The sequence below is a fragment of the Coenobita brevimanus genome, chromosome 81 (genome assembly GCF_032717465.1).
Source record: "Coenobita brevimanus isolate Jiangsu-jjx chromosome 81, ASM3271746v2, whole genome shotgun sequence".
In the NCBI taxonomy this organism is placed as follows: domain Eukaryota; kingdom Metazoa; phylum Arthropoda; class Malacostraca; order Decapoda; family Coenobitidae; genus Coenobita; species Coenobita brevimanus.
Window position 1 is genome coordinate 4,212,501 of NC_137034.1, and position 9,937 is coordinate 4,222,437.

General features: G+C 49.9%; 1 protein-coding gene across 1 annotated transcript in view; it reads left to right on the forward strand.

The window, feature by feature from the left end:
- Positions 1-9,682, forward strand: part of LOC145409532 (protein-L-histidine N-pros-methyltransferase-like) — a 23,646-nt gene extending 13,964 nt beyond the window's left edge. The window contains exons 2-4 of the mRNA XM_080279921.1: positions 7,950-8,137; positions 9,126-9,325; positions 9,605-9,682. Of these exons, the coding sequence (XP_080136047.1) occupies positions 7,950-8,137; positions 9,126-9,325; positions 9,605-9,682 (466 nt within the window). The remainder of the gene's footprint in view (positions 1-7,949; positions 8,138-9,125; positions 9,326-9,604) is intronic.
- Positions 9,683-9,937: the final 255 nt, after the last annotated feature.

The following is a 9,937-nucleotide window of genomic DNA, read 5'->3' on the forward strand; positions in this document are numbered from 1 at the left end:
ACTACTCTCTCCCACTTCTCTCTTCTCCTTCTCCCTCTCCTCACCTCCTCAATCTCCCCTTCTCCCTCATTCCTCCCCTCCACCATCCCCCTCCCTCCATCATTCTCCTTTCCCTTATTCCTCCCCCCTCCTCTGGCTCCCCTTTTCCGTCTTCCTTCTCCTCTTGCTTCCTCTCTCCCATCCCCTTAATCCTCGGCTACCTTTCTCCCTCTCCTTCTCTCTCTTCTGTTCCCCCTTCCTCTCCTCTTGTTCTATCCCTTCCTACTCCTCCCCCTCCTCTCCCTCTATCCCCCCCATGTTCCCCCTTTCCTATTCCTCCCCCCCTTTGCCTTTATCCCCTCCTTCCCCCTCCCCCTCCCCCTCTCCTTCCCCACTGGCCCTTCCTCTCCTTCCCTACCTTTGTCTCCTCCCTATCCCTCCCCTGCCTGCTCCTTTCTTCCTTCTGATCCTCCCCCGTCTTTACTTCTCTCCCCCTCCCCCTCCTCCTCCTCCTCCTCCCCTCTTCCTCCTCCTCCCCTCTTCCTCCTCCTCCCCTCTTCCTCCTCCCCCCCTACTGGAGGCGGGAAGGGTTGCAAGTCAAAGCATTCACAAAAAAATAGTTACGATCAATTGCCGTCGTAATTAAGGACATTTATTTTCGCATGAGACGAAGAAATTAGTAAGAAAATAAATCCCCATGTGTTTCCCTGCCAAAACAAATCTTAAGTTACGAAAGGAAATATTATCGTAAGTTCGTTCGTGCATCTCGGCGGGGGCTCTTAAAATGGTGGACGAGGTGTTGGTTAGGCCAAAATGTCGGCTCGGTTTTAATTACTCCCACTTATTAACGCCCGCTTAATTATATCTCGTTACCGGGGCGTCTGGTAACGGTCGATAACGGTCATAACGGTGCGTGGTGGGAGCGTGGATCTGTGCGTTAACGTTACGGCGGGAAAAACAAGCGTGTTGACATAATAAACAGGATAGAAATATCTGCGCAGCACTTCCGCCACCATGCGCCGAAGAGACTGCTCGCCGGATTCACCAACACCCTCCTCCTCCCTGCTTCCCCCCTTCGCCTCCCTCCTCCTCCTCACGTTTCATAACTTTTATCCAAATCGTATTCGGTATTTCATTTTATCCTGGGGTGCTCCGTAATTGAGCTTTATCACCGGCCGCTCCTGGACGAGGCAAGTGGAGCATGCTAGCCCCTGGGACGCGCGAGATAAGCATAAAGATAGAGGAGGAAGCGAGGGCTGTCTCACTTCCCGCCCGGCTCAGCCGTTATCAGCTGCTTCTCTCTTTCTCCCTCTGAGTTCCCGCGCGATTTACTTAATTCGTCTTCCTAGGCTTTTTTTTTTTTTTTTTATCCTACATAACTACCGCTATCGGGAATAGTGCAGACTGGAGGAAACAAGGACTAAGGGAGTATAGAGCAGTGACCCCTCGTTCTCTTTCTCTCTCCTTTTCTCCACCTCTCCCTCCCTCCCGCCCCCCGAAGCCACCAAGCCCCGCCCTGGCTCAGCTTCCTGCCATGGCCGCTAGAGGACACCACCTCCCCGCGACATACTTCAAAATTTATGGCCACAGTTCAAGCTTCCGTCTCCCGGTAGTTAAATCATCGAAAACAAAGCAATGTTGGAGCTATCTGCATTTAAATTAGCATTGTTAGAAATGTAGTTAGAGGGAATAAGTAAAGAAAGAAGGGTTGTAATATGGAGGGAGGGAGGCGAGTGCAGTGGAATGAACAAAGTTAGACAGCGAAAGGTCAAGTCAGAGGCAAGTTTATTGTCTTTGTTCCTCAACCTTGTTACCTGAGTTACGCCCTGGCTGCTACCTCCGTCCAGGCGCGTCACACACACTGCGTCACACTCCATCACCGTAACGTTCCTGCACTGTCACACCTTGGCACAGTTTCTTATCATTGTTACACTACTGTTGTCATAATATGTCCTTCAGATTTTTTAAAATGCTTCTTTCACGCCTCTGCCTTCTTACATTCTTATGGTCCCCTGTCACACCCACACCTGCCACTACACACCTGTCACACCTACACCTGTCACACCTACACCCGTCACACCTACACCTGTCACACCCACACCTGCCACACCCACACCTGTCACTACACACCCGTCACACCTACACCCGTCACACCCACACCCGTCACACCCACACCCGTCACACCCACACCCGTCACACACACACCCGCCACACCCACACCTGTCACTACACACATGTCACACCCACACCTGCCACACCCACACCTGCCACACCCACACCCACACCTGCCACACCCACACCTGCCACACTCACACCTGCCACACCCACACCTGCCACACCCACACCTGCCACATCCACACCTGCCACACCCACACCTGCCACACCTACACCTGCTGCACCCACACCTGTCACACCCACATCTGTCACTCCCACAACCTTATCTCCCCTTCTCTCTAACTTCGTCACTTCTCCACTTCTCTCCATCCACAAGTCACTTCCTCCACCTTCCCCATCACCTTACCTACTAACAACGCCCTTCCCTCCCCTCCCCTCCCCTCTTCTCCCTTTGACTATACGACTCTTCTTGATTGAGTGGCCTTGTTTAGGGGTTTGTTGCTGTAGTTAGGACGGGACTGTAAACTCGGTGGATTGCTGGCTGAAGTTCTTTCCCTGTCCATCATCCTTTCTGGGGATAGGGGTTAAGGGACGCTTGTATAACTGGGCAGTCTATCCACCTACTTATACCGATGCCACCACGCGAGGGCACCCATTTCCAACACTTCTACCTCCTCCAACACCAGTCTATAAGGGATACTGCCAACAACTCTCCTGACTCAAGGCAGATTATTCTTTCCTTCTCCCCTCCATACCATCTGTCTATCTGTCAGTCTATCTATATCTATCTGACTCTCTATCTATCTGTCTATCTTTCTCTGTCCGTCTGTCTGTCTGTCTGTGTATGATGGAAGGAACTCTCGGTACATATTCGTTTCTTAAGGAAGCCTGCTTTCTCCCCTCACTTCCCTACCCTCTTTCCCTCCATCTCCTCCCACATCCTTCCACCTTCCCACTACATCCCTTCACCTTCCTCCACCTCCATCCACATCCACATTCACATTTTCCACAACCTTCCATCATCCCACATCCCTCCACCTTCCATCGTCCCACATCCCTCCACCTTCCCACCACATCCCTCCACATCCCTCCACCTTCCTTCCACATCCATCCACATCTCTCCGCCCTTCCCCCTACATCGTCTTCCCACCACATCCCTCCATCCAATTTCTTCCACCTTTCCCATTTCCTTCTGCAGTGCTATCCTTGTCTTTAACTCAGAAAATAGTTACGTAGCTATAATAAACCATGCCGAATAACAGCCTCGAAAGGACCAGTAGGTATGTTGCTGTTGCCTCTCCCTTTTACTCCTTTGTGCCTCTCTCCCTTTCCCTCCACTTTCCTCCACTCTTCTCTCCACCACTCTCCACTTCCCTCCTTCGCTCTTTGCATCCCTTCACCTCTCTCTTCACTTCCCTCCATCACTCATCACTTCCCTCCATCACTCTTCGTTTCCCTCCATCTCTCTCCACTTCCCTCCGTCTCTCTCCACTTCCCTCCATCACTCTCCACTTCCCTCCATCACTCTCCACTACCCTTCATCACTCTTCACTTCCCTCCATCTCTCTCCTTTTCCCTCCACCTCTCTCCACTCTCTCCACCTCGCTCCACTCCTCCACTGCCGGGAATTAATAATAAATATATGGCCGTAACTTTTTAAGCAGCAAGTGATGAGGATCGTCTCATGAATATATATTATAGAGATGACGCCTCTCTCTCTCTCTCTCTCTCTCTCTCTCTCTCTCTCTCTCTCTCTGTTTCACTATATCTGTCAGTCTACATCTGTCTGTATGTATGTACCATCCTACTTGCCTGCCTGCCTGCCTGCCTACCTACCTACCTACCTACCTGCCTATCTATCCAGACCCTTTCATTCTTCCATTGGAGGCAAGAACAAAGGAAGATGGTAATGAAGGGGTTTATTCCTTGCTCTTCTCCTTCCCTTCTCTCCCACTCAGTCTCTCCCCATCCCTTCCTCCCAGCCCTTCCCTTCTCCTCTCCTTCTGTCTCCCCTCCCTTCTCCTCCCCTTCCTTGCCCCTCCCCTCTTTATCGCCACAAACTCTCTCCCCTCTTCCCTCTCTCCCCTTCCTCATCTCTCTATCTCCCTCTCCTGTCCCTTCACCCCTTCCCTTTTACCCTTCTTGCACCATCTCCCCCTCCCCTTACCCCCTCCCGTCTCCCCATACCCCCTCCCGCCTCCCCATACCCCCTCCCGCCTCCCCATACCCCCTCCCGCCTCCCCATACCCCCTCCCGCCTCCCCATACCCTCTCCCGCCTCCCCATACCCCCTCCCGCCTCCCCATACCCCCTCCCGTCTCCCCATACCCCCTCCCGTCTCCCCATACCCCCTCCCGTATCCCCATACCCCTTCCCCTCCCCCCTAACCTCCATCCCTCCCTCCCTACCCATCTCCCATCTCTTCTCCTACCCATCTCCCATCTCTTCTCCTACCCTTTCTCAAACTTCTTCCTACCCCCAACTTCCCCTCCCACTCTTTCTCCGTACCCTCTCCTTTATCCCCCTCCCCCTCATCCCCCTCCCCCTTATTCTCCCTCCCCCTTATCCCCCTCCCCCTTATCCCCCTCCCCCTTATCCCCCTCCCCCTTATCCCCCCTCCCCCTTATCCCCCCTCCCCCTTTATATCCTTTCTTCTGTCGCCATCTACCTCTCCCCACCTCTCTTTAACCCCCCTCCCCACCTCTCTTTGGCCCCCTCCCCACCTCTCTTTGACCCCCTCCCCACCTCTCTTTGACCTCCTTCCCACCTCTCTTTGACCCCCTCCCCACCCCTCTCTTTCTAATCCTCTCCCACCTCTCTCTTCACCCCACCTCTCTCTTCACCCCACCTCTCTTTTCACCCCCACCCTCTCATTCTATACCCCCCCACCTCTCTTTAACCCCCAGCTCTCTCTTTACACCCCCCTCCTCTCTCTTTACACCCCCTTCCTCCCTGATCGACCCCCCCACCACACCAAAATCCTCTTTATTACTCAAATTCGAAAACCAATAAGGCATTAAAGACCACCAGGGAGGCTTGGATATTTCACTCACCCCTCCCTCACCCCCCTCCCCATCAACTTGCCATCCCTCCCCTCCTCTCTCCTTTCCCGCCTACCGTAGCCCCCTCATCCCCTTACCCTCACCCCCCTCCCCATCAACTCTCACTCACCTCATCCCATTACCTCCTCACCCATTCCCCCCCTTACCCTTTCCCCCCCTCACCCTTTCCCCCCTCACCCTTTCCCCCCTTACCCTTTCCCCCCCTCACCCTTTCCCACCCTCACCCTTTCCCACCCTCACCCTTTCCCACCCTCACCCTTTCCCACCCTCACCCTTTCCCCCCCCCTCACTCTTTCCCCTCTCCCTTTCATCTCACACCCCTCCCCTCCACACCCTACACCCCCTATCCCCATCCTATTCCCCGTTCCCCCCCTTACCCTGCTCCCCACTCCCTTCCCCTCGTCATTCCTCACCCCCTACCTCCACCCTACTCCTCACTCCCCTCACTCAACTCCTCACTCCTCCTCCTCCCTACCCCTCCTCACTCTTCCCCTCCTCACCCTTCCCCCCCTCACCCTTCCCCCCCTCACCCTTCCCCCCTCACCCTCCCCTCACCCTTCCCCTTCCCCCTGCCCCTACCCCTCCTCATCCTTCCCCTACCCCTCCTCACCCTTCCCCCTACCCCCTCACCCTAATATCCTCTCCCCTCCCTTTCCTACTCACCCTCCCTCTTACCCTCTCCCCCAACTCTCCCTTCTCTCCCTTCCCTTTCCCTTTCCCTTTCCCTTCTCCCCCTTCCCTTTCCATTTCCCTTCTCCCCCTTCCCTTTCCCATTCACCCCATCCCTTCTCACTCTCCCCATTTCCCTTCCCTTAAACCCTCTCTCCCCACTCAACCCCTCCTTCCTTCAGGGGTTGATTTCCACTTCAGTCATACTCTCCCGGACGATTTTTCTCGTCAAAATTCCCTCTCTCTACATCGCCAGAGAGAGAGAGAGAGAGAGAGAGAGAGAGAATTTCTTTTTATTATTACTCCCAGACGATTTCCCTCATCAGTCTTAAACCTCTCTCTTTCTCGACATCGCCAGAGAGAGAGATAGAGATTTGCCCCTATCTTTACTATCGCAGACGATTTTCCTCATCTATCATAAAATTCCCTCTCTCTCTACATCGTCAGAGAGAGAGAGAGAGAGAGAGAGAGAGAATTTCCTTTTATTTTTACTATCCCAGACGATTTTCCTCATGTCGTAAACCTCTCTCTTTCTCGACTTCGCCAGAGAGAAAGAGAGAGAGAGAGAGAGAGAGAGAGAGAGAATAAAGAGCCAGGTCTCGTGTTACGCCTCAAGAAATCATTATTCAGGAGACAGACCGTAACTTGACGCTTAAAAACATTAGCCTGGGAGAGACCTATTCCCAGACCGACCCTCCTGAATGCAGAGTTACCAGAAGCTCCCTAACACCTCTTCCTTAGCGATTCAGTTTATTATTTTTTATGTTGTTGGTTAATATCCTTACCAGAAGTCCCCTAGCACCTCATCCTTAGCGATTTATTTTATCATTTCTGGTTATAATGCCGGTTGATATCTTTTTGTACATTATTTAGGCAGCGTATGGCTATGTTTGAAGGATTTATATAACACATATCCCCTGAGACCCTCCTGAATGCAGAGTTAACAGAAGCTCCCTAACACCACTTCCTTAGCGACTTACTTTATTACATTTTTTATAATGTTGGTTAATATCCTTTTGTACATTATTTAGGCAGCATATGGTGATGTTTGAAGGATTTATACAACATACAAGGCAGACCTATTCCCCTGATCGTCCCCCCCAGAATCTCCCTAACACCTTGTCCTTAGCGATTTATTTTATTTTTTTATATTGCTGGTTAATATTTTTTTGTACTGTACATTATTCGGCAGAGTATGGATCCCCTCATTATTTGTGGCTAAATGGAGGTAAAAATGTTAGGTCTAGCGAAGTAAGCGCAAAATTGGTAGGGTATTAGCAGATTTATGACCAAGCGCAAAAATTTTCCACCAAAAAGGCAGGAAACTCAAAATTAGTCGGAAAGAAAAGCTAAAATTGGTAGGAAACCCAAAGTCAATAGAAAATAACGCTGAATATGGTAGGAAACTCAAAATAAGACGGAAAAAATTGCTAAAATTACTAGGAAACCCAAAATAAGTCGAAAAAAAGAACGTTGTAATTGGTAAGAAACTCGAAATAGTTGAAAAAAAGCTAAAATTGGTAGGAGACTCAAAATCAGTCGAAAAAATAAGTTAAAATTGGTAAAAATATCCCTGAGCCCTCACAGAAAACGAGAAATTCCCTAGTGGGTGAGGGGGAGACTAATGAATACAGTGGAAGAGACGTTTTTGTCATTTTTATACATTACGGTGCGTGGGTAAACATTAGGCTGGAGGGGAGGACGCAGATGGACACGAGAGAGAGAGAGAGAGAGAGAGAGAGAGAGAGAGAGAGAGAGAGAGGTGGAACTAGATATTTGGTACTGAAAATTGCCTATAATTTTTCACCTCAGGCGGAAGAAGCAAGTGATACGGATTAGTGTCATGATTAATTGATACGTAGATAGGTAGATAGAAAGATAGATAGATAGATGGATGGATAGATAGATGGATAGATGATAGACAGATTGATAGATACTTGCACCCCATAACTAACCATATCTAACCTCACAGGCTCCTAGACGCATAGAAAGTAGGACAGAGGAAGCCAGAGATTTAAAACACGATACTGTAAGATAGATGGACTGGTCGCTAGATAGATGCACAGATAGACAGACAGATAGGTACTTAATATATTCCCACAACTAATTTATTCTTACTTCACAGGGTTCTTGATGCGTGGAAGTGGGCAGAGGAAGCGAAGGATGTGGAGTATGATGTAATAAGCTGCTTGAACCTGCTTGACCGCTGCGACACCCCACGCTCCCTCCTCTCCCAGATACACTCCAAGCTGGCACCCTCTGGCATTTTGATAGTGGCACTCGTGTTGCCTTTCTCGCCTTATGTGGAGACGGGTGAGATAGATAGATAGATAGATAGGTAGGTAGGTAGATGGGTGGATGGATGGATGTGGCAGCTCCAATGGCACTTTCATTGAGGCACTTGTGTTTGCGTTGCCCGTCTCTCGTCATGGAGAGAGAGAGAGAGAGAGAGAGAGAGAGAGAGAGAGAGAGAGAGAATCAGTGGTGAAGCTAATATTCGTTTATTTATTTTTCAGTAGAGCTGTACATAAAAGTTGATGATACTAATATGCCAAGACTCCTGTGTCCATTATGTAATACCAGAATTAAGACGAACAATTTCTTCTCCCTTACCTTACCAGTCTAAAGGTAATTGCTCTGATGAATCCTTGCAGAAGTTGTGATTCATTTATTGCTGAATATGGATGGCAACTGTCTTTCTGCTCATCCATCTATCCATCACCCAACTCTTTTTCCCCTATAAGGAACGTACCATCTATCCATCGCCCAATCCTTTTCCCCCATAAGGAGCGTAGGGGCCCGGGGTTTGGCTACACATTCCCGACATTTAAAACAAGGGTGACCAGCCTCACCTGTCCCTGAGTGGCATTATATGAGCAATAAACCCCATCGAACCCTCAGACGGAAACCCCTACACTAGGCAAGAGACCACAAGGCGTCATTTGATTGTATTGTCACGACCCTGCGTTGTGAGTGGTTTCGTGGGGTACAGGAAACCATTTGGCCTTTCATTCAGAGTAGAAGTAGAGTCACCTTACGTCAGCGCTACACCGAGTGAGTGAATGATGGGCGCCTCCACCTTTTATTCTCGCAGTTCAAACACATTTCAGTCTATGGTTATTTGTTTTCCATCAGACTGATTAAGGCAACTTTATTTATTCTGTGTATTTATGTGTGTACCTATCTACAGTATATCTATAAACAGTATATCTATCTACCTTTTGCCTGACTCTGCATCTGTGAGGGGTTGCCTGGACAAAAGAATCCCCAAGCACAGTTACATTTATCCTTAATTTTGCAGGAACGATAGACAACCTGCCCTCAGAAGACCTCGGTGTGAGCGGATCGTCCCTCGAAGAGCAAGTCAACACCCTGGCCTCGACGGTGTTTCCCAGCCTGGGGTTCTCTCTGGTTCGCTGGTCTCGCCTCCCGTACCTGTGTGAGGGGGACTTGGATCAGGCCTTCTACTGGCTCTCAGACGTGGTGCTGTTACTCAAGAAGGCGGGGGATCAAGGAGGAGATGGGGACTCAAGTAGGACAGGGGAGGAGAAAGGAGAAGATGAAGAGTCAAAGAGGGGGACAGGGAAAATGGAAGAGCAAGGAAGAAGACCATCTACTAGGAGAACCGAGGATTTGGAGGCACGTGGAGGAGATGGCCTTCCACATAGGATACCTGAAGAAGAGAATTTACTGGGAGAAGACATATCATCACATAGGAGATCTGGGGAAGGAGATAGAGCTTTATATAGGAGATTTGGGGAGGGTTTTGAAGATGCTAAGCAAGATCTGAATGATGACGATGAGGAGGAGGAGGAACTTTTCGAAGATGCATTGTACCATGTTAGAAGTGAATTGTAAGAGGATGTTCTTGTGAACCCAGTGGACTGCAGGCTGATACTGTCCTCCCTTCAGTCCACCATCCCATATTTGGGGGATAGGGAGGGAAATGAGAGACGTTTGTATAACCTGGCAGTGAAGCCGTTCAGTTAAATTAGTGCCACCACATGAAGGCGTCCCTCTCCAGCTGTAATTTGCACAATGTAAAGAATATCGTAGTTCATACACTTTAACTTGGCAAAAATCATCTTGTGGTTTAATTTCCATCTCAGTGAT